We start from the raw sequence: 25,856 nt of genomic DNA, 5'->3' as shown, positions 1-25,856 counted from the left end.
CGATAGGTTGTTACGATTGGACTGGAGCACGAGTCCTGAAGATCATGCGAGTCAACACGTGAGCCTCGACAAGTGTCATAGAAGCACAAAAAGTGATTTGGTTGCTTCATCTCATATTTGCTTTTATGACACTATCAGATAGGTTTAAGGTTCAGGGTAGGATTTAATTATTAATTATTATTATTATTAATTTATTTTTAGGATTTGTTGATTTAAAACTCTGAAAACTGCCGCAATACGTACAATGACCCGTGTATGCAAAAATGTACATATAGTAATGTGATTTTTTTTTTTTAGACCAGTTTGAAAATCAGGGACTAAAAATGGTTCAATGCACGTAAACGAATATCCATGCACGGCTAATCTAGACACAAGGAAAACATTATTGGAGGTAAAAAGTACATTTCTCAGTTGTGTCCAAGTCTTCACTGAATTATTGCTAGATATGATGCATTAATACAGATTTGATGCTGCTGGGTTTTGATTCAGAAGCAGATCTGTAATTAAAATTATACTTATCTGTTAATTAACTGCTTGTTTTGATTTCTATAACAATATATCACCACACAGCAAAACATGTATTGCTTATTTTCGCATATTTTTGGCTTGTTTTCCAGACCATATTGCTTGTTTCTCTTGCGAGATCTGGCAACACTGCAGTTGGTATTTCACAAACCCCTTTGCGCGGAGTTCTGCCATTTTTAAAAGAACGTCATTATCCGTTCATTTATTTTGTTCTAACCGGTAACCTTTTGGAAAGGAGGCTGCGGAACCGGAACGGAAAAATAAGTTTTTGCTCGGGACGAACCGAAATGAAAAACGTTTCATTTTTAGTCCCTGATGAAAATCACACCCACAAAAAAAACATCTTTCACTATTGTCAGTATTACTTAATCCTCCCATGTTTGCATTACTCAAAGTCGTGTAACCAGGCGAACTTAAATTAACTGAGTTGATTCAACTAAAAAGTGTCAGCTTCACTTAATGCATTTGCATTGAGACAACATGAATCATTTTTGATTGGTTAGTTAAAACTGGGCCAAGGATTTCTAGTTCCCAGCATGCTTTGCATGGGACTCGACAGGATAAATGTTAAAATGGTGTTATTTTCGGTGTCTTTGTGTAAGAACTCATTTCAAACATGTGGAGCCACTGTCTATGATGGAGTTATTTTTTTGAGTGCCTTCACCTTTGATGGAAGTTTAATGCACAATTGTTTTAATGCCTCATAATCTTGTGTTAATCTTGAACATTTTTGTATAATTAGAAATGTACAAATATCGCAGCCAACTTAGTGTATGATTTGTAGATCAGTAATATACTGTAAGAGAACTGCTTTGGGGTCTGAACACTTTAGAAAGGTACTGTATGTGAATGTATATTTGCTCTCAATGTGCTGAGAATAAATTGAGAACTGCTCATTTCATTTTATCAGTGAAGTGCTGGAGTGTGGTCTGGCAATCGATACTGTAGCAATCCTTACAGTAGCTGTTTTTAACTGTTTGCCTAAGCTTCTAATAGTCTGCCTATCGCAGCACGGCAGTATGGCATACACACTAACACACTCTCTCAGGGCCAGACTTATTTCCACAATGGGGGAAAACCATCATGAAATACAGACCGTTGCAGAAAACGTTATCGACAGTACCGACAGCTCTCTGGTTCAGAAAAACTGACACTCTGCACTTTATAGGGTCATAAAAATGCTAATGTTTAGCTCGTAATATCTCATCTCCCTCATTGGTTTTCATTATGTAATCAGCACCTGTTCTTATGACGGATGGGTCACAATAGTCAATTAATCAGCTTGTTATCCAATAACCGGCTAGTCGTTTAGTGAAGTCAGCTAGTTTATTGATATTTTTTCTTGTATATGTTTTTAATTTGATGTTCTTAGCGGCGATTCGTTATTCGCATCCTGACAGCGTGCACTGCCACTACAACCAAACAAGTTTTTATTATGACGTTTAAGATATACATGATGCATTTGAGTGAGTTAATTAACCTTTTAGTAAAGTTTATTGTACAGGTGTTCAGCTCTTGCAGGTCACGCAGCTCAAGCTAGGATATCCCATCATGCTATGAGTGGATTATTTGAACCAGCTCTTTCTAGATTTGTCTTCCTTTAAAAAAATTATATAAATAAAGTGTATGTGCATTGTTAATATCGCATAGTAGTATTTTTTCTCATCACATTTTCATCAACTGTATGTTTAATTTGATTATCGTTATGATTTTTCATCTCATCTTCATTACCGTTCAAAATCAAAAAACCCTTCAACATCATTTTTGACAGTCATTTTGTTAACTAAATTAACACTGAACCAAACACATGCAAACGTAATATCTTGCACAGTTTTATGACCATTCTACCAAAGCCTTGCGTTTTTCTAGTTGTAAATGATGTAATGCAGTCAGTAGTAAAGCATATTTTATTAACTCTACGGCCAAAACACCAACCACTACACTGAACCATCATTGGATTAAAAATGTTATATTTAAGCAAACTTGCAGCCTCTGAATCGTGCTCTTTATCGCTTATGTTGAAGCAATTAGTTCCTGGCTTTCTCGGGACTAGAACCCGGGTCTCAGAGATTGCTCACACATTTGAATTGATGCAAAAATGCCTGATGAAACTGCATGTCAAAAACAGCATTCGAAAACATTAAGTGCAAGCAAAGGGTTGTTGCTTTCATAAAATGTAATGTTTCAGCTCTGGCTTTCAGTTAGCGTGCAGGCAGGGAATGCTGACTTAAGCTCGCAGGAGATGTGTTGAGTTTTGTGGTGTGTTATCTGACACTTGCATACATGCATGTTACTTACTGGCTGGTTTGTGTAAGGCTGTTCGGTTTTACCTCAGAATCATTTCTTGAAATACTGCAGGCCTAAAAGGGATATGAAAACTGTCATCATTTATTCGCCCTCATGTCGTTCCAAACCTGTCTGACTGACTTTTTGACTTTTCTGCATATTTTTCCCCACACAGTGAATGTGTGCATGGTGACTTTGGTGGCTAAAATTCTTAGGCTAAACACAAGTCCATCTGGTTTGTAACAACATGATCTCCCATTCCGGTCAGGTTGGGAGACCAGTTAGACTATTTGTAAACCAGCTAAGGCCACCAAACCATCTTTGGCAGGTTTAAGCTGTTTTATCAGCCGAGAGTTTTTGGAACGGAGCCTATATTGGCATAATACCGAATTTAGGTAGTATTCAAAGTCATTGTCTTGCTTTTGCTAATTCATTTTAAGTTGTTACAAGAGTTCACTTTCAGAAAGAAGGCAGCTCGCAAGGATAACAAGGTAAACAAAACGCAAGCGAAGGTGCAGCCAAATGCCCAATCCTGCTTTGACATTTAGCCCCCGGCCGGCGCACTGTCAGAGCAGCAGGTCCATTTTTCATAGCTCTGACATTTTTCTCATTGTTAATCTGAAGGTTGACAGAGCTTCTCCACGGCAAGTTAAAATGGCTGACAGAAGAGATTGTGCGGCTCTGAGCAGCGGAAGTGGGCTTTGACACCGGAGGGATGGGGATAAGCACGGCTTGTCCCAGTCTGACATGTGGGCGAGGTGCAGGAGCAGCTTACTGTTTTAATGACCACCAGAATAAAATGGCTTTGGTCAACCATGTGGCATGTGCACACTTTTATGCGCATTTATGTTGGTAGTGTTTTGAGATAAAGGAATTTTGTTTTGCATTTCAGTCAGAGATGCCAAGCATGGAGATTTGTGCAGAGCAGAATATAATTGAGCGTTCAGGCAATCCAATGTCTGCAGGTTTAAATATGAATGCACAAATATTGCACCACGAAAAAAAAAGGTTTGTCAAAGGTTCTTTATACTGGGTTCCCACAATATTTAATCAGTTATTTAAATGCTCCAAGTAAAAAAATAAATGTATTATATTCAACCCAGTCACATAGTATCATGATGCAATACAGGCATTAAAACGGCATTGACTTTTATTCCCTTTCACACAAATCACTAGTAAAACTGAAAATTATCAGTTCGTCAACACTTATTTTTTACCCTGTTCTTCACACAATGCTGTCTTATGACATCTAAACACTTTTACTATAGTGCATGACTTGAAAGGGGATATTTGAATGTTCGCATTGTATCATTTACATTTACATTTATGCATTTGGCAGACGCTTTTATCCAAAGCGACTTACAGTGCACTTATTACAGGGACAATCCCCCGGAACAACCTGGAGTTAAGTGCCTTGCTCAAGGACACAATGGTGGCTGTGGGGTTCGAACCAACGACCTTCTGATTAACAGCCCTGTGCTTTAGCCACTACGCCACCACCACTCCTGTGGATTCTTTACTTGTTGAAGTGCAATTTAGAGCGGATAGAGCGGTGCACCTGCGTTGCAAACGACCAGGGTATGAGTCTTGAAGAGCACGCGAGTCAACAAGTAGCCAAATGTGTCATAAAAGCACCGTAAAATGACCTGGTTGTGTTTCTCATGTCACATTTGCTTTTATGACACTATCGGTAAGGTTTAAGGTTTAGGATAGGGAGATTTGTTGGTTTAAAACTTGATTCATTTTAAAAACCTTATCTGTTTGCGAGAAAATGTATCTCACTTTTAGCACCACGCAGTGGAAAACTCTGAACTGCCGCGATATGTGTAATGATCCACAATGATCTCGCTCAAATGTCGCCGTATTTTTCATGAGGTCAGGCAAACAATATTTTAGCATATGAAAAATGTCATGCGGAGACGTCAGCGAACATTTCTGAGTGACGCAAATTGATTGTTCATTCAGAGTTATGAATAGATTCATTGAAATGGACAATTTAAACTGATTCGTGGAAAAGAATCAAACTTACCAACTTTAATGACAGAATGGCTTCAGATGTTTGAACACTCTCATACTGTGAGACCTAAGACAATCAAGAGTTGCAAAACGTATCTAATCAAAAAATTAATTTCTCCCCTTTTCTCCCCAATTTGGAATGCCCAAATCCCAATGCGCTCTAGGTCCTCGTGGCGGCGTAGTGACTCGCCTCAATCCGGGTGGTGTAGGACGGGTCTCCGTTACCTCCGCGTCTGAGACCATCAATCCCACATCTTATCACGTGGCTTGTTGAGCGCGTTACCGCGGAGACGTAGCGCGTGCTAAATTCATCCAATGACACACACTTTAGAAAACAAATGATCTTATAAAAAGTGCAATTAAAATTGTCACAATTTTCACAGATTTTGCTTATTTTTATAACACCAGAAAAATCATTGCAAATATATTGTAAAAAACGAGTCCTCTTGGTAAGATGGTTTTGCAAAGAACTAGACAATAGAGATCAACAGTGTGGTTCCAAAAGTAAAAATACCATTTAATTTTGTTTATAGGGCATTTCTTTTTAATAATAACATCTAAACCTTTAAAGACAGATCTACCATGAACATTCTTATTCGATGGTATATGCCCCTGCTGATACCAACAGGCCATGTGAAATTACTTTTGGCAATTCCTGGTGAGTAACTTCACAGTCATAATCCTGAGGATGAAAGTCCACCAATCAGAATGTCGCTTTTATGAAGGATTTGATAAAATCCCTATGGAAAAAATGATTGGGAGAAATACTTTCAGAACCGAGATGGCTGAGAAAGTGGACGGGACTGTTGCGCGCTACAAAAAGTTTCAATTATGTATACGGAGTAATCTAAACCATTCTTCCAGAAAGAGTGCTTCCTTTGCTTGCTCTTTTATTTATCTAGCATTTGAATTATCCATAACTTGCATTTTCAGTCGCATCTCTCTCTCAGTCTCTCTTCTCTGATGTAATATAATGAGCACATGGACTGCGGATCAGTGGCAGCTGTCAGAGGACATGCTTGTTGCAGTGTTGGTATGATGCAGCTCTGATGAATGTAATCCTGGTGACTTTCAGGAGAGAGCGGGCAGAATGCTAACAGCCCAGACTGTCAATATCAATAACTCACATCAACATCTCAAACCCCACAGCACACGATACACACACCGCCACTGACGTCTGGAGCTTCACTTGCTGAAATTTAAAGCAAAAGGGTGAATGTTTAGTGTTTGACTGGGCTCATGACGGACTATTAGGTCAATACAGCTAAAGCATTTTACGCTAGTCATTTGAATCAAGAACACTATCTTAATAATATCTTAATGGTCCTAAAATTAAGCTTCATTTTCATTATGCACAAATTATTACTTGTTTTTTATTTGTATTTTTTAAGTGAGCGAGACATGATTCACCCATTTGGATGTGTGGTCTGTCCTTTACAGAATATAACCTTGGTAACAATAATGTCTACCAAAATATCTTAATATTATTATAACTTCAGTTACTATGGTATCCCTTGCCGGCAGCTATGGTTACCATGTTACATTTTTGTAAGGGGGATGAGAAACTTTACTTAACTTGACGATACGGTGACGTTTTGTTCTACAGCATAAATTACACAAAAGTCAAACATTAAATGTCAATTTTGAAGCCGTACTGTGGGTGTCACGATACCATAATCATATCTTCTGCTACTATAGCAGCTAAAGTATCACGATACCACACGATAGTGTGTTAATTCTCAACACAGTTTGTCGTAGCAAAAGTGTTTTTTAGGAACTAGCCATTCCACTTGTTGCTCCAGAAGTGGTGAAAATAACTGCTGGATGATCTGGGAGAATGTTCAAGGGGACGTTTTACCTAATATGTTCTTATTTTGATGCAAAAAAGCAAAAATCACCACATCAAAACAGCCAGTTCAAATGGCACAGTTTTGAGCAGATGTTTCAATATAGACCTTTTTCACAGACTGTGATGATGCATTTCCACCTTATTTAGCATCGTAAATCTAGCAAACTTTTTTTATATGATAATTTAAAAAAAAAATGTTAGTAAGTTTATAACATTATTCTTTGTGTTATATTACTTGTGTTATTGTGTTATAAAAATTAAATACCACAGCTGCGAGGGGGTTTCGATTACAGCTTCTGAGAGTCTTAATCCACCGCGCTCTTAGTCTTTCAAATGTAATAGTGGACTTTTTCTTTTGCTCTTGGAGCAAATGGGTAAGTCAAAATAATATTTGCTGTGGTGTCTCTCATTCACCGCTGTCGAAGTTTACCCTGCAATCATTTACTTCCATGTTCCAAAAGAGGTCTATTACAACCGCTTCAGCACCTCTCTTCTGGTAAATAGCAGCGTGAGTGCAGATTACACACACACACACACACACACATACACACACACACACACACACACACACTGTTGTGTAAAAAACATGTTGTGTTTCCATGTTTTATGGGGGACTTTCCATAGACATTATGGTTTTTATACTGTACACACTATATATTCTATCCCCTAATCCCTACACGACCCCTAATCCCAACCAGACCCCTAATCCCTACACAACCCCTAATCCCTACACGGCCCCTAATCCCAACACGACCCCTAATCCCTGCACGACCCCTAATCCCTGCACGACCCTAATCCCTGCACGACCCCTAATCCCGACACGACCCCTAATCCCTGCACGACCCTAATCCCTGCACGACCCCTAATCCCGACACGACCCCTAATCCCGACACGACCCCTAAACCCTACACTCACAGAAAACTTTCTGCATTTAAACATTTTCATAAAACATAATTTAGTATGATTTATAAACTTTTTTTTTTTCCTCATGGGGACCGACAAAATGTCCCCACAAGGTCAAAAATGTCCTATCCTTTTGGGGACATATACACACACACACACACACACACACACACAGGTTTGATAACATGACTCTGGGACATGATCTAATCATAAGTGCAAACTAGTTACCGCACCATGTATTTGTACTTGGGGAAAAAAGAATTTAACGACAGCAACGTTCGATTTTTCAGAGAAACGGTAAACCTGTAAATGTTAAGATGAAGCATTTAGGTTAAATGAAGTGGCACTAACCCATGTGTGTTCTGCAAAAGCAGTGGGATGTGTCCGAAGGTGTGTTATAAGGTTGCTGGTGTTTCCCCCTTTGGCTTAAAATCTCTGTCGACATTCACGGCAGATGTGTTTTCCCGGTCTCATCAGGCAAATCCCCAAATAATTCCAAATCTCACTAAGTGAATTGTGTTGTGTAAAAAGCATCTCACTCTCCAAAGTTTTACTTAAATCCACATTATCCATTAGGAGACACGACCGGCAAATGAACACACTGGGATTCTGATGTGTTTGAAGCGTGGGAAAACCACAAATGAATAAATAAACAACATCATATATGGGGCAAATTTTGAACAGCATTTTGCCGATACGATAACCGTGGTGTCGATAACTGTGGTGTTGGAAAAGGCTGAAAACCGATTAATCTGCCGATATTTATTTTTTTATTGATTTATAGAATGATAAAAAAAATTCCTTAGTATTTCCTTACTAAGAACGGCACAGATATTGAGGCTCCAAAATGAATAAAATCCCCAAAGCAGTTTATTGTTCAACCAAAATCCCAATAATAACTAGAAACATTAAGATTTTAAGATGTTTTAACCTTAAACAAGCTCCAAATACACGGGGCACTTATTTAGAAATGACAGAGACTTATTGTGTGTGTGTGTGTGTGTGTGTGTGTGTGTGTGTGTGTGTGTGTGTGTGTGTGTGTGTATGTGTGTGTGTGTGTGTGTGTGTGTGTGTGTGTGTGTGTGTGCATATATAATATAATATAATATAATATAATATATATATATATATATATATATATATATATATATATATATATATATATATTTTACTAGATGAGGTTTAGTGATGGTGAATTAAAAAACGATCGGCATCGATTTTTCCAATAATCGAAAGTTTCAAAAAGCCGCTATCAGCACCGATTAATCGGTAAAACTGATGTATCTGTATACCTCTACTCATAAGTTAAAAACCCATAGATATTACAATTTTAAGAATCAATAGAGGGATACATTTTTTTTAGATACCCAAAAAAGATCTCTTGGACACGTTACATGTTACCGATGATAATTGATAAATATTTCTTACTGTATGTTGGACTTCTCCCTTCACACAATCAAGGAAACACCACTGCATTTCGAATGCTTCATTATGTATGTGTGTGATGTTAAATATTAATAGTGTGGTTGGAAATGTTCCCCGTAGACAGTGAAGGCTTTTAGAGTTTCTAAAAGATTCCTTGTCCCCAAAACTGGCGTTTGAAGCCTTATTCTCAAAGACCGGCAGCGCACCTTTCAGCTATTTCCGTCCAGCCCTACGAAAACAGAGTATTTATAGTATATGGTGCCATTTGCTCACACTGCCTCGCAGGAAACTGTCTTGGCTTGACATTTTGACAGGCTTGAGATACTTTCACATTCACAACCACAGGGCAAGACCTTTAACTAAAAAGGTAAGCTGAGCTTCTATTTGCATTGTCTAGATCCAATCCGGGAAGATACTGTATAAGATTGTTACTGGTCTCGGAAGGTGTCTGGAAGATGTTTGAATGGAGTACAATGTGCTCTACCTCGGTGTGGACTTCTTAGATGTTTAGACACAATAATACGCTGGAGGATAGAGGTATTGTTGAGTGTTGTTTAAAGAAGCTATCATTCTCTGAGAAAACAACGCATGGCTGCCGCTCTGCTATCTTTCTGAGTCTGTTGTGAAATTGCTGAGCTAAAAAAAACTCACAACTTGTGAAAAACACCTTTTTGCCAGTGTTGATAAACAGTAAAAAAGGAACATGCAAGGCTTCTTTTCTCAAGAGGCGTTTACACACAGTGATGTGCTGCTATTCATTCATGTTCAATGTTTACCATGTTTAATTCATTCTGCACAATTCCACAGAATTTTCTGGCAAAAAAGCATCAACGTTAAAGTCAGCAGATTCCTTCTGGGCCCACTTACGAGACCGTTCACAGTTTGCTTTTGAGCTTATTATCTCAGAACTAAATAACTGACTAACATGGAATAATCAGGGACAGGATATGTGCAAATCTAGCTGATAATGGAGCACAATAAGTGCACCGAATTGTGACGAGGTCAATGGATGGGTTCCTGTTTTCTGCATCAGTGACCAGCTCTCTCATTCAATTGTCATTGATTGGAACTTGCCTCTTAAATGCCTTTGCAACAAATTGACTCGCAACCACAAGTAGGGCTTTATGTAATGAGCCTTTATGGAAATCAAGAGCTGCACCAAACTCAGGGCCTCGATTCGTTAGCTTTAGAAAAAGCAATTTGTTCGTGTGACTTAAGATCCCAACCTTATATATGAGTGAAAGATTGAGCTAGAAACAAAGGAAAACTATTTTATTGAAGAAGTTTGTGTTGTTTTCTATTTACGTGGAATTACTGCTATTTGAGTTGAAATATTTATTTACATTTATATGCATTTTATTTTGACATGCAATGAGTCAATCGTACAAGAACGTGTCCAGGCCACATTTGACTAGAAACATCGAAAGGAAAAATAAAGAAGTGTATTTTTAGAGCCAATATTTTTTTCCATTGTGACATTATTTCCATGACAATTGAGTGCATTTATCCCCTCATTTACGTTTACATTTATGCATTTGGCAGATGCTTTTATCCAAAGTGACTTACAGTGCACTTATTACAGGGACAATCCCCCCAGAGCAACCTGGAGTTAAGTGCCTTGCTCAAGGACACAATGGTGGTGGCTGTGGGGATCGAACCAGCAACCTTCTGATTACCAGTTATGTGCTTTAGCCCACTATGCCACCACCAATCACTCATTTCCCATTATTATAATGCACTTTTGTTTTTTAATTCCTTTTATTCCCAAAGGTGATTCTCATTTCATTCTTATTCATCTAACACAGTATTTTTTTTATTGTATTATATTTGATTTATTAGGATTTTAACGTTGAAATCAGCATACATTAAAGGCAGCAGAACATGAAAATGTGCTTAATTTATCATTGAAATGATATCAATGCAAAACAGTCTTAATAATCTTAATAGTAGAATTTATTTTCCTTAAGCCAAATACATTTATTTATTTATTTTGGGGTGAATTCTGGTGAAAATGTGCTTGTCAATGAAATAGTCACAATGCGAAAAATCATACTGGTCCTAAAAATAGGCTTAATTTCACATGTCTTTTGATTTGGGGTGAATTATGACCAGGATAAATCTATATCCACCCTAATATTCACCAGACGTACACAAAGCAACCAAATTCTCAATTTCCCTTTTTAAAGCACCCGACCCCTCCTTTTAGAAACGAAACATTGATTGTGTTATACACTGTAATAGCATTAACTTCAAACACCAACATTAAAAAATGACCTTGTTTGAGACTGTGATTTCATCAGCCCTCTGAAAACAACTGACAAATGACCTTTCAAAGTCCTCAGCGGCATCCATGAGCTGCCCTCTTTAATAAGGAATAATATTGAGAGAATGTATAAATAGATATGAAACGTCCTCTGCATCTGCTGGAGCTTGCAAATGTGACATGATTTTTGAATGATTACATTAAAGACCTCATAAAATCAAAATTGAACTTTTAGTCCATGTCTGTAAGCTGTTAGCATTGAGGTCATTTACTGTATATGCTAGTGTACTAAAGCACATAACTGGTAATCAGAAGGTTGCTGGTTCGATCCCCACAGCCACCACCATTGTGTCCTTGAGCAAGACACTTAACTCCAGGTTGCTCCGGGGGGATTGTCCCTGTAATAAGTGCACTGTAAGTCACTTTGGATAAAAGCGTCTGCCAAATGCATAAATGTAAATTTAAATATTAACAATTTGCAGTCTTTTTCTTCCAGGTAAACAGAACAAACTTATTGATGACTCATCTTTCATTAAGGAGTGATTACAAAGTTTTGTCCAACTGTGTCGGAACGCCCCGTCCCACCCCTCCCTCTCATCATTGTCACCCCGCCTCTGAGGACCGTCCTTTAGCCAGGCTAATGACGGAAGTGGGCAGGAGAGAGAAGAGGCGCATAGTTAGTAAGCCTTGTTTGGCAGCAGGGTGGAACGAGGCACACCTGATGTGTGTTTGGCCTCATCACCACTGCCAAATAAACGTAGAGCACGGCTCCGCTCGGCAACAATTACGTATTATTTAAATTCTCCATGTGTGCACACTGACATCCTCGTAGCTCCATGAGCAGAGCATAGAGGGTTCGGTTGAGTTAAGTGCATCACCAGACCCGCTCCTCGGCCCCCTGGCGCAAATTAGATGCGACACCAGGGAGGAGAGCGCGTTGCGGCCGACAGGCTAGAGGCCGGGCCGCCTTCCCCTCCCACCTGCCACGGGCCTGGGAAGTGTGGCCGCCAAGGCCGACGGACCCCGCTCACGCATGGGCCCTTCCATGGACAATTCCCCAACCAACACAAAGCCCCGTTTCACCATGAGGATGCCATATTCCCCTTAATTTTTAACACCATTCCCACTTGGACAGTTTATTTTCTCCTTTTATGGGCATATTAAGTTTATTATTATTTCGAATAAATGATGCCACACCCAATGTGTCTGTCTCTTGTTCACCCCGCTGCACCAATAAAGTGCTCTCTAGAATGAAAATGATCAATTCTGCCTACTTCGATCTACTGTTTTGCAAGTAAGTCTATTTCCATCACTATTGTCCAGTGATTTCATGGGATTTATCATATTAAATATCCAACAGTAAAAACAGCATTGGGCTGTCTTGGTTGTTCATGTTCATGAATGTGTGTGTGCGCGTGTACGCGTCTGTTGAGAAAAGACTGGAAGTTGTCCAAAACCACCATCTGCTCAGTTGATCTTAACCACTTTCTATTCAGAAGCTCATGGTGTGCATGGCACTGAATTCAGAAAGCCATCCAAATGCAATTACTGCTGAGTCATGGGAAGAATGAAGGAAAAGAGCTCATTCATTTACAACAGGGAATCCAGAACATCTCTCTCACTCTTATCATCTCTAAATCTATGCCAGAATTACTCCATTGTCATTACAGACGAATCATAAAATCATCCAACTATTTTAGCCTCGTTCAGCTTTTTATGTAGGTCAAGATTCAGAGCTATATTTCTCGGCAGGTATGGTGAAACGTATGGGACATTTCGGCAGAGAAACATTTAAGAATGACACTTGGGGGTTGATCCCCTAAAGGCTAGGGTATTCTTCCGCGTGCTGTTCCGTCGAGCACTCAGGCTTTCAAAGTATGCTCTCAGCCCTCTACATAGCGAGTAAATCACTCATATATGCGAGTACATTTAGCACTATGCAACTAAAATATGTCTGGCATTAGCCACTGGCTAGTGTATATATATCAACATTTCACTCGCCAGTGATCGAGTTGTGTAGTGTCGAAGCACAGAGATTGTTTTACTGAAATGCAAGTGATTTAGAAGCTGATTCAGCCACGACTTTCCCTTAATGCGTTGACTCACGACCATACAGGAAAACATATTTTTGTCTCGTTCAGTTGAACTCATAGTCCGAGCGTCTCATGGAAGCGCACCACAGACGTCACTCAGAGCAGCTCTCTTTAGCGTGCGTGAATTGTAGCGTACTGGATTTCAAGCACTCTGATGTGCACACCATCTACAGAGGCTCACACAAAACTCCCTCGAGGTATAAATGAATTAATTTAGTAGTGAACGCAGAGGGCTCCAGTTTCACTTAAACGACGTGTAATGGCAAATGTCCGTGGTCATTGCGGGTTCAATGCATGCAGTGTTGATGACACGCAGTGACACAGAGGAGATGCCCATCTAACTCTATATTTGTGGAGATGATGAATTGCAAGAAATAGAATCTCAAAGTATTCCATAATGAGAAATGAGTGCTTGTGAGTTAATCGGAGAACCTTATGTGTGAAAGTGAAGAATTTAAGGCAGAAATATCTTGATGAAGCGAAAGTCCGGGAAAGTGTTGTTGTAGGCGACGTCCCTTAGCTTAGCCGACCGCAGGCTTCTGGTGGGAAAGTAGCTCTGCAGAAATTATTTTAGGTATGCTGGAGCAGACCCAGTGATTGTTCTTTATGCCAGCATCAGACCCTTACATTTGATACGTGCATCAACCGGCAACCAGAGAAGAGAGACGTGTAACATGCGCTCTCTTTGGTTCATTGCATTCTGGATCAGTTGGAAGGGTCTAATTATGCATGCATGGAGGCCTGCAATGAGAGCGTTACAGTAGTCCAGTCTAATTATGATAAGTGACTGAATAAGCAGTTGTGTGGCATGTTCAGAGAGGAAGGGTCTCCCCGATATTGGAGAGTGTAAATCTACATGATCGTGCTGTCTTTGCGATGTGATCTGTGATATATAGTTCGTTATCGATGGTTACTCCTAGATTTCTGACCATTTTGGAAGGCATTTGTGGCAGTGGGGGCGTGGTCAGGTGCCCGTCCGGAGAGAGAGAATCGGTAAAGGCACTTACACCTGAGCTAAATTATGTCTAACACCGGTCTCTAATTCCAGTGAGCACGGGGAGAGCAGATAAAACGACCCACGCCACCAGCAGTCGAGAGAGATAGTCTGGGGCCTGAATGATTGTGAAGCTATAAGAGTGTTATTGTGAGACTGTAAAAGTATTATTGTGAAGCTGAAGAATCACTGTTGTGAAGCCGTGAGCACTGCAGTGGGTCCATTTAAAATCCTTACCTGAGAGGAGCAACTCGCTTTCCTTGTCCTCCTTGTAAAACCTTTACGGCGTTACTGTAGTTGAACCCAGCTGCACTGTGATGTTGTGTTCAACAGCAGGGTTGGCTGGAAACCACTCGGTCTTGGCTGGGTTGAGTAAATGAGAGTAAATGATGAAACACTTTTTGCCCACATTGTGGTTTAGTTCTGGTATCCACCTGCAGGGGTTAATGGCTGAACTCTTGGGTGAAACATGCCGTGTCTCAACAGGGCCGCACTTGAGAGAGCACATAAAGAGAGCACAAGAGACTCCTTTCAGGTAGTATTCACCTGTGATATCACCTTGTCTGCTATAGATACAGTATACTCTTGGTTTCATGCGTACCGGTAAAGTGTTTCCTTTTCAATGTCCCTCGCCATCTAGCTTTTCAATGCTTCCTCCCTCTGGCAAGGCCATTTGAGTGGCACCCCTTTCTTGGCTGTGTGGAGAGCGTTGTGTCTTTGAAATGCCCTCTAGCTCAAAATAAAGAGAGATATATATATTTTCTGAGTGTATGTGAGAGAAATATTAATTTTGCTCAGCTTAATTGACTGTATTCGTAGTCACAGTGGAGAATTGTGTCAGAGGCAGCTGTGAGTTTAAAGGCATCATAAATCATCAAGTCTTGTGATGCCGTATCCAAGGAGATTTATGAACCCGACACCCACCAGTGCTGATCTCTCTCCTGCCCTCTCCTGCTGGAGGTCTTCAGAACATGATACATATTTATATGTGTTGGTGATAGGCCGGCCGATATGGCTACAAAGATTAAATCTCGATATGTTTCAGCCTATTGACGTTATTCAATATATATCTTGAAAATGATGTATTCGCTCTGAAATAGCCAATACATCAAATACGTAAAATACGTAGAAAATTTAAATCAGAGTAACCATAATTTCATGCAAACACCTATTGTTACCAAGTAGATTCATATACTGTGTATGAATGAATGAACAAGGTACGCCGCTTGTTTTTTGAACCCAGTTGAAATTTGCATAATACTAAATTATTACTGGGAACGAGTCATGTCTATTTGATTCAAATAATAAACTGAATTTGTGTTCTCATTTGTATTCTCATTATTATGAGATGAAAGTAAAATATTGATGTCCGATTTACTTCACTTTTGTCTGGAGCTTTTATTTTGACACTAAAATTACTGTGTTTTTAACAATGTTCCTAATCTGGTGACCTGCTGTCATCATCTCCTGTTATACTGCACTGCATTAGTAGATTTGTATAATAACATGTAGCTGTTACTTATGTTTGGAGTCGTGTGAATGCTTGAACCTTCTGTAGTTTTTTTTTCACTATCCGCGTGAACTGCTGTAAAAGCATTAAAAACACGAGCCCATGAGCCCCACGTCTGCACAAAACTGTGCGTCACTGGTTTATTCTGAATCGCACACAGACCATGTTTTTTTTTTTTTGCAGTTAAATAATCACATTTGACCATATCAATATTTTCATGTTATTTTGATTAATTGTGCAGCCCTGAAGGATCATAAAATTAGGCTACTGATGCGCTCTTTATAAAACGTAACGGTCAAATAATAAGCACGTTAAAATAATTGCGATATTCACGAAATCGTGAATCGTCTATATGTTGCCCAGCTGTTGGTATGTGCATGTGTGCTGTATATGTGGGCTGTTAATAATCAGGTAATTTTACTGTCAGAAAAGACAAAAGCTAATAAATGTTTCTTTTATATTTTTGTAATTTGGCTAGACATCAAAGAACAAAGTTCACTTGGAAATTTCATCAAATTTTCAAAAGTAATATAGGTTGCGATATGTTTCATGTTGACGTTTTTGAAAAATGTCTTTTTGTAAAAGATTAAGGAATTAATTGCGATCGCTGATAAAGTGGCATATTTTCATGTGCTTTCCACGTTTGTTTTAGTGCCTGATTTACTAAAGGAATTATTTAGTGACAACACAAACAAGGCCAAAAAGTTTAGTTCGCATTTTCGAAGGATTGTTTGAGAACGCTACGTTTACGCCTCTCGTCCACATTAAAAACGGCATTTTCCTCCATTGTTAACGGAGATTTTAGAACACTCTTAAAAGCATACTTTTGGGAAACGTGTTTCGAAAACAAGTTTTCAAATTTAAAGGGATTAGTGTGGATGTGGCCTTAGGGTTGAGCAGGAAGCAGACTACTTCAATCTCACATATTTTACTGGGACTCTTATTCAATCCAGATAACTGAATCATCTTTTTAAAATGCAGACGTGTGCTAGACTGCACTTTGGATCTGGAGCATTTTAAAGGCCAGTTAACACTTACTGGGCGTACCGGCTTTTAGCCATGCTAAACATTTAAGGACTAAATACACTGGCATTTTGATTCTGCTAAGGTGTTCGTGTGGTGATTTTTCTCTTGTTCACGAAAATCCATAAAAAAATTTCAACTACACAACTCGGGTAGTCAAAGAGCGTTGATTATTAAGAACGCAGCTTCAAAACCACACCCACAATTCGTTTTCATTTACATATTTGACTCCAAAACTTATTTTTAAACTATGCCAAGCATAGTATAAATGGAGGCTTTGTTCACCAATTGGGTAGAAACTATTTAGTCCAATACGGACCACTTATATTATTAAGAATAATTGGAACTTCCAATATGATGAGTGTAGAAAATTAAGTCCCGCCTTACAGGTAAAAGAGCCAATCACCTTTTAAGTACAGATATCAGTCAACTCAAGGACGTGCATACTTATTAGCTGGAACGGCCTGAAAAATATTGTTTTTAGAATGATCTGAGCTAAATTAGTCCAATTTATGATGCCATTGTTGTCAAATTTTACTGCTGAAATGTGAAATGCATTCTTTGATAGTAATTTTGACCAACCATTTTGGAGATTTGCCATTTCCCCATTCAAGTAGATAGGAGCAGTATTTTATTCTGTTTGTATGCACAGAAAAGCTGTCCAGGTGCGTTCCAAAGATGGCCGCAGAATGGACTGACTTGCATTGAATGGGACTTTGCCTAGGGTGCTTTAGTTCATTCAGGAGAAAAAAGTTCAGATGAACTCTCTCTCGGTAGTAGCGCAACATAAAAAATAAAGCACATTCTATAATAAGCCTAACTGATATGGGAAGGAGGTGGGAGTCTGCTGAACAGAATGACAATAGCTGGGCTTCCATCCATGTAATTTTTACTGCAAATTTTGGGATAAAAGCTAGACGGAAACAGCAAAATGTGAGTAAAATTGCCAAAATGCACTTAGTACCAGATATGCTCGCTTGAGGTGGATGCTTCATTTATTCGATAAGAAGACATGTGCATAAATTACAATGGAAACACATTAAAGTAATATAGACCCGCATTAAAAAAGTCATGTGATTTTGGCCTCAACAAACCACGTGAATACATAATTCGCTCAAAGAATATCATCAAAACAGTCGCATAACATTTGAAATTTGCTCTGGTTATTCTGAAATGCCATAGCCGGTCACCAAAATGATTGGCCACTATTACAAATATGCTTTCGCTGAACGCATGAAAACATGAAGTTCATCAGAGCGTTTTGTCTGCATTCTCTGAACTGCAAGAAGAAAATGTATTACATTTAATAAATGTAACAACAGTGGCTTAAATATCCATTTTCATTTCTATTTTGTACCAATTTCTCCAGAAGTGACTATTTTGGGGGGCCCCGGGTAGCTCAGCAAGTAAAGACACTGACTACCACCCCTGAAGTCGCGAGTTTGAGTCCAGGGCGTGCTGAGTGACTCCAGCCAGGTCTTCTAAGCAACCAAATTGGCCCGGTTGCTAGGGAGGGTAGAGTCACATGGGGTAACCTCCTTGTGGTCGCTATAATGTGGTTCTCGCTCTCGGTGGGGCGTGTGGTGAGGTGTGCATGGATGCCGCGGAGAATAGCGCGAAGCCTCCACACGCTCTAGGTCTCCGTGGTAACGCACTCAACAAGCTACATGATAGGATGCGTGGACTGATGGTCTCAGACGCGGAGGCAACAGAGATTCATCATCCGCCATCTGAATTGAGGTGAGTCACTGCGCCACCATGAGGACAATTGGGCATTCCAAATCGGGGAGAAAACAAATAGAAAGTGACTATTTTGTTCTCTTTAACACATGAGATGGAAATGCTGCTTTGATTGCGAATTGTTTTTGTGTTTTTCTGATTTTTCATGTAAACTGAATTCGGAAATGTTACTAAATTCAAATAAATAATCAGGCGCAATGCTATTTAAGTAGCATTTAGCGCCTGGTTAAACCGGATTGTGAGTTGTTCATGAATAGGATGAAACTGAAATACCATGCAGAAACATGGCGCAACTGTTTTGCCTTAATCGCTTTATTTTCACTGTCTAGGTATTCAGATTTATGAACAATACATAGCCAACTCTTCCTATAAGCTTTTTGATTTACTGCTGTCATAAAGAGACCCTGGGCCAATTAAATTAGTCTAGGACATGTTCATGGATGGTTTATTTGCCAATGCTCTTCTAAAGGCGAGAGCTCTCTCTCTTTCTTTGACAATTCAGTCAAGCTTCAAAGTTAATTTGAGGTCAATCATAACCTCAAATTTCAGACTCTTTCCAAGTCTACTGGCAGGCATATAGTCACGGATGGTGGCTTCATTTGCCCGTGCCAAACTTGTGGCTTGTTACTACTCCAAACAAAAATGGATTAACCCTCCTTAATTAATGCATTCCACAGAACATCAAGTGGAGGTCTCTGGCAAGCATTTTCTTGTGCCATCACGGGCTGTCAGAATAGTTATGTCTACTCTGGCCTCTGAAAGACATGTTTTAGCTATCTTAGCGAGCCTTTTAAATTTTGGTGGAGATTTTATCGTAGAACTGGAGGATCATTGTAGCCTGTCAGCTATGCAATGTGTCAGCTGTAAAATTCTTCAGTTCTACCTTGTAAGTCACACATTTTGGGCTTTATAACTCTCACTACATAGCAGCTAGGGTAAGGCATTTAAAGTGTGAACATACTTTAATTTTCAGAAATCAAAACTTGGCTTTCAGTCCAAAAAGAGCACTCATTGAAACTAACACCGTGTCCTAACCAGACGTGACGCAAAAAGACTCCAGCATCAAGCAGTTTATCTGTCAACACTGAATGCTGTTATGCCGTGCGATGCGGCAAAATCACAAGTTATAAAATATTTTATATTTAATGTTCTGAGAAGCAGGATTTTGGCGCATGATGCTGCAAAAATAGAAATCGCTTTTCATGGCTGGTTGAAAGAAAAACTAATTATACATGGAAGAGATACCTTTTAATTATGCGACGTGTTGGGTAGTTTACACAAAATAAGTGATTAGCAAATTTCTTCTCTATAATCACTGACTTTACTGATCACCTCACCGAAAAAGTAATCACATTACTAATAAATGTAAGTTACTTTCGTCAGCATTTTTCACGTTATAGATGTTTTTGATTGTTTTTCCACTCAACATATTAACAAAATAAGTAATCCACTACAAATTACTAATTACATCTCTAACATTGTAATCAGATGTTTGACTTTACTGATTACTTTTTGAAAAGTAATCACATTACTAATAAATTTAAGTTACTTTCTGAAACACTTTTCACTCGTACTTATGAACGTAATTCATGTTTTAAAAGTATTCTACGTTAATAATGTTATTAATGTTAGAAATATGTGTAACCCAGTTAGGAATGTTGGAAATCTTATATCACTATATGAATCATTTAAAATCATGATAACAAAATATATCAGGGTGGAGTATTTTATTTTCTGGTAAATCAAAAAAATTGAGTTTATATATTAAATAACCATATTTTAATGTCTATATTTGGATAATCCAGTCAGTGAATTAAATTCATAAATGAAAACTTCTTCCTCTTTTATAATTTTCTCTTTATATGGAACCTGACAAACTTGTGAAAGTAAACATCATCAACAACAACAAAAAAAAAACACTCAAAGTTACATAATGCAAGATGAATGTCATTGAATTTTCAATACCTGAAAATCCCTGTCCATGTCTCTTCAGTTCTCAGTCTCGCGTGGAGCCCTGCCCGCTGATGAATACGCTCACATGGATATTTATATATCGCGATATACAATATAGCAAAATATCTATCGATTGACACTTTATATCATCGCCACGATAAATATCGCCATATCGCCCATCTCCAAATCCAAGAAATGTACTTAAAGTCATTCACTTCAAATTCCGTGACTAATCTAAATGCAAGTATTTATTGTAATGTGTTACACAACTTTTCGTGCGAAAAAGTAAATAGATCACCGTAATGAATTACTTTGTAATCATATTGCACCCACACTGATTGTGTCACTATATCACATCACGTCAAGCTAGGCTCCAAGTTCTCATTCCAAAAATTGGACCGTCCAGTCACGGTGAGGTAATAGTAGGATGGGCCGGCTGTGGCTCAGGTGGAGGAGTGGGTCGGCTGCTAATCGCAGGGTTGCCGATTCGATTCCCAGCCCACACGACTCCACATGCCGAAGTGTCCTTGGGCAAGACACTGAACCCCAAGTTGCTCCCAATGGCAGGCTAGCGCCTTGCATGGCAGCCACCATTGGTGTATGAGTGTGTGTGTGAATGGGTGATTGGAACACAGTGTAAAGCGCTTGGGTAACCTCTAAGGGTTACCAAATAAGTGCCATTCACAAGACCATTTACCATGTAGTATAGATAGTATTATACCTAAACACCATCAAGAGCAAAATGTGACAGCCAAATCTTGTTTTCCCTCTGCACATCCTTTTGAAGGATCCCAATGTTAGATATGTTAGTCGGATCTAAACAGTCTGGGCAGCACATTTGAGTGCTGATTGTTTTGTGAATCTGTTGGTATACTAACTTCGCAAAGAGGCTTCTTTTGAAGAATGGAGCTGTTAAAAACCAAATTAGACCAATAGTAGACCTGTAATTTGTGAGTAGCATGTGAATGAATGTGTGCTTCTGTGTTTCAGGACACCAGATGATTCATCTTCAGTGGGCACAGTGGTGGTGAGCAAGGGGAAGATGGGGGAGATTGAAGATGGAGAGGTGGACCACATTACAGCTGACATGCACCAGAAGGTAACACACTCACAAACACATCGCTACGGTGACAGATGACATATGCCACCCTTCTTATCCCAGCTAGCTCAATCACTTACAGTGACAGTGCCATCAGCAGCCCCCTTTAAAATGCATTAATCAGCAGTAAAGAGAGAAAGACTGTCTGTCTAATTCAACTAGCTCCATCTAGAATTGGGAAAGTCTGACACATAGGGCAATTAATTGCATGGGGAGGAGGGATTTACTGAAAAAGTGTCTATTTTGGTTTTATGTGATCTGTGAGATTCACTTTTTGTTTGACCCATATTCACACACGAAGCACAGAGTTTAAGGACAGGGTCTGCCAATATCTCTTTGTGTACACCAAAAACATAAATGGTTATGAAACGTAAAAGGAAATATGTCTGAAATTTCTCATTCATTCACTCATTTACTATTCCCTATAGAGTGAATGCCACATATGAGGCTTTTCCACTGCACGCTACAACTCGACTCTGCTTGCTTTTTGGGGGTTTTCCACTGTGGATAGTTCCTGGTACCTGATACTTTTTAGTACCACCTTGGTCGAGGTTCCAAGCGAGCCGAGCCGACACTAAATGTGACGTCAAAATCCTGCAGATCACTGATTGGTCAGGGAGAATCGTCACTACCAGAGTCACTGGATTTCTGACTCGCGATATCAACCCGCTAGTTTTAAAATTAGCAACAGCGATAGCAGTATCATTTGTTCACGTGACTTTCGAATTGGGAAAAAAGAAATGGCTGTGTGCAAAACCACACCTTGGTCAATAAACGAGGTGCAGACGGTCCACTCGTTAGCGATGAGCGAAACAATAAAGTCTCGCAGGAAGAGTCTCAGCTGTTGGCCGCACACGGCTGCCACCGGACCTACCAACAGTGTAGGGAAAAGTTTAAAAAACGTAAGTGGCTACAGAACCATCAAGGAAAAGTGGAAGTGGTTCGACCAAATGGACGCTATCTAAACCGGCGAGCAATGGGAGGGAGAGTGCCCTGGACTCCACGATGGAGGATGGTACGTTTTGTTAAGTTAACTCTATACTCTGATTGAACGCTTCATTTTATTTAGTTGAGCAGCTACTGGAAGCTTCTAAAACAATCAGGCCAAGTTAACTGTTGCACTTGTGAAATATCACCATGCAACAACTGCTTTATGCAGCACAATGAGCTAGCAGCTAACAGCTAGCAGTCGTGTTATTGTTTTGGTCAGTTTGTGTAGTGTTTAAGATGATGTCATGGCAGTAGAGGTGGCGCAACTATGACGATCAGCCTATAATCCCGCCCACGTTGAGGGGCACTAAACTGCAGTGGAAATGCAAGCTCAGAAAAGTTAAGCTAGTAGAGTTGAGGTGAGTCGAACCGTAGCGTGCTGTGGAAAAGTGCCAATAGTTCACTATACCCTGATAGCACACAAACATCACCCAGATGTCTATTTGATGTGTGTGGTTGCATCTGGAAGACATTTTTTTTATGTTGTTTTTGTTTTTTTTCTGTAATACTTCTAAAATACCTATGTTGATGTCAAGAAGACACTCAGCAGATGACTTTGAGACATTTATGATTTAGATTGTTTGTAAATCTGATCTTTTTAACATGTCTAAAAGATCTTTCCAGATAGAGTAGATCTTCGTATCGGGGAAATGAGTGAATGCTGCAACAGTTTCATCACATATTTGCACTTTATCTTCCCTTCTTTGGTGAAAAATGGTGACGATAATATAATGATGAAATAAAAATAATAATGATGATGATGATAATAATTAATGAAAAATTTATAATTCACATAAAAATAAATATAAATTATTTAATTAATAAATCATCCGTATTACGTACCGATATGTATCACTATATTTATCAGTAATTAATTACCAACTTTGTTTCTCAATATTTTTTATTTTCTTAAAATCAACCAGCAGGAAAGAAAGACTTGTAAACATTTTATTTTATTTTATTTGTTCCCACATTTGTATCTAGAAATACCAGGGAATTTAACATGGTGATTTTCAAGCCTGGAAAAATCATGGAAATTTCATAAATCTCAAAAGTCCTGGAAAAACATGGACAATTCTTAAGCAAATATGTATTTTCTAGCTTTTTATATGTATATTTTTTAAATATTTAATGAGCTACATATCTTTTGTAGAGAAAAACTTTCTCGCAAACCAGAATTGTGTCCAATTTGTCCAATTTGTCGGTGAATCGTTCTTTTGGGTCTGTTCTGAATTTTTAAAAAATCATTTTTTTAACCTGTGTCCAGTTATCACTAATTTCCTGGAAAAGTCATGGAAATTCTTTGGCCAAAATTGGTTTTATTTACTAGTTTTCATTGTGGTAATATTGCATCTGTGAGTGTATATCAGTTGAACATTAAATCAGAGTGCATTTTGGGTATATAAAAAATTCAGACAACACTCATCTATGAAGGTAATAGTGAATTATTTTGGATGCGGACCATTCAGCAGATCAAAAATGCTGATCACTCCTTCACATTTCAGAAACATTTACATCTTTAAAAAAATGTTAAAGCTGTTGCCAAGAACTGGCTTGAAACTTTTCCAGACCCATCCAAGGTCATGAGATGTAATGAGACGTGAAGAGTCATCTATCATAGTGCTAAACACTTCTGCAGGGTGTGAATTTAAAGTGATTAGGGCGTTAGCTCTGTGGGGCGGCTCGCTCAAGTTGATGGAGGATCAGCGTGCAGGTCTGGCTTACATTGACCCTCTGGAATACTCATGGAAGTCCGCTATAATCAAAGCACTGGTGCAGGAGACAGCTTGTCAACATCTGTTTGCCTCACGAGACTGAACGAGAGAGAGAGAGAGACACTTGGTGCTGTCGTCAACCCCTTGATTTCATGTCCCATAGGCCCGTTTACACACGGTATTAACATCCGTCTTGGGTGATCCGATTACAAGTGGACAGCGCAGGTGTAAACAGGGTCCAAAACATTTGGTGATCATTCGTGTCACAAAACAGTTTTATTCCAGTCATCATTTTTGCCTTTTTTCAAAAATGTCAATATTTTAGTTGACCAAAATGTGCAAAATGACAAAATATATCAAACTGCAACAGACCAAACTTTAGCCAAATATTACTTGTATATTTATTTTAATAAACTATATTATTTCCCGGACAACAGTGAAGGACTCAATTGTCAATCAAGCATTATGTTAAAACAACTTTGTAGTTTACGTGCAGCTTAGTGTAAGAAAATAACCGTCCCATCAAAAAAGTCCATACATATACAGGTTCCCTTTACAGAACATCTTAAACTTACTCCGCATCATCTTGCGGTGAAACACAGAACGTTTGCGTGCACTTGAAAAGTTTGATTTCAGTCGTACTAAAAAAGTTTCATGTTAAACGCTTTCGATTTAATGCTAAGTCTAGACGCCAGTGGGTTTGGCAAAATCGCACGCACTAAGAGCCAAATGGACTGGGTCAAGTGCAATTTAATTCTGAGATTCTTCTCCGGTTATTGCAGCATCTGGGTCCTATTATATATCCATTCCCACCCCCAAGTTCCAGCGATATATAATCCAGCATGGAAAATGCGTTTCAGGATTTAGATGTACGCTCTGTTAAATTATAGTCTGTAAGTTTTACTAATAATTTTCATCTACTGACACACAAATCATGGCTAGTATTAACAGTGATCGTATCGGCACGCACTTTACTTCTGCTGGTCGATTTTTATTTAATGAAACAGGAAAGAATTTAAACAAAAATATTTTTAATTCAATTACACTTCAAACAAAACAAAAATAGAATTAAAATAATGAAACGGTCAAAATAAAATAAAAAATCCAAACATTTTACCCTCTTCTTCAGTACAGTGATTTAAAAATCACTCTACGACAACAGGTGGAAAAATACCAACATAAATTAGATCATAAATACAATTGTAAATTTAAACATAATACTAATAATAATTTACAAATAAACCTCTTTTGTTTCATAATACGGCAATACATGTTCCAGTATATTTTCAGAGTTTGGACATGAACTTCTTTAGCACCCGCTTGTGGAATCTCCAAACTGCAAGTGCAGTAATTTAATTTACTGCTCTGAAAACAAACCTGCTTCTAAATCGGGAATTTCTCTGGAAAATAATGAATTGCTCTTTACTCCACTTCATTAACATACAGTACACCCACAGTTTTCGTACATGCAC

The 25,856-nt window shown here is 38.8% G+C and overlaps 1 protein-coding gene across 2 annotated transcripts in view; it reads left to right on the top strand.

Annotated features, from left to right (window-relative positions):
* The window catches only part of LOC127652169 (type II inositol 3,4-bisphosphate 4-phosphatase-like), a 115,045-nt gene that overhangs the window by 15,082 nt on the left and 74,107 nt on the right, over positions 1 to 25,856 (top strand). For both annotated transcript variants that reach the window (XM_052138231.1, XM_052138230.1), the window contains exon 3: positions 21,571 to 21,679. In XM_052138231.1, the coding sequence (XP_051994191.1) occupies positions 21,571 to 21,679 (109 nt within the window). The remainder of the gene's footprint in view (positions 1 to 21,570; positions 21,680 to 25,856) is intronic.

Source organism: Xyrauchen texanus, chromosome 11, assembly GCF_025860055.1.
Source record: "Xyrauchen texanus isolate HMW12.3.18 chromosome 11, RBS_HiC_50CHRs, whole genome shotgun sequence".
NCBI classification, from domain to species: Eukaryota; Metazoa; Chordata; class Actinopteri; order Cypriniformes; family Catostomidae; genus Xyrauchen; species Xyrauchen texanus.
This window is presented reverse-complemented; position numbering and strand designations above follow the sequence as displayed.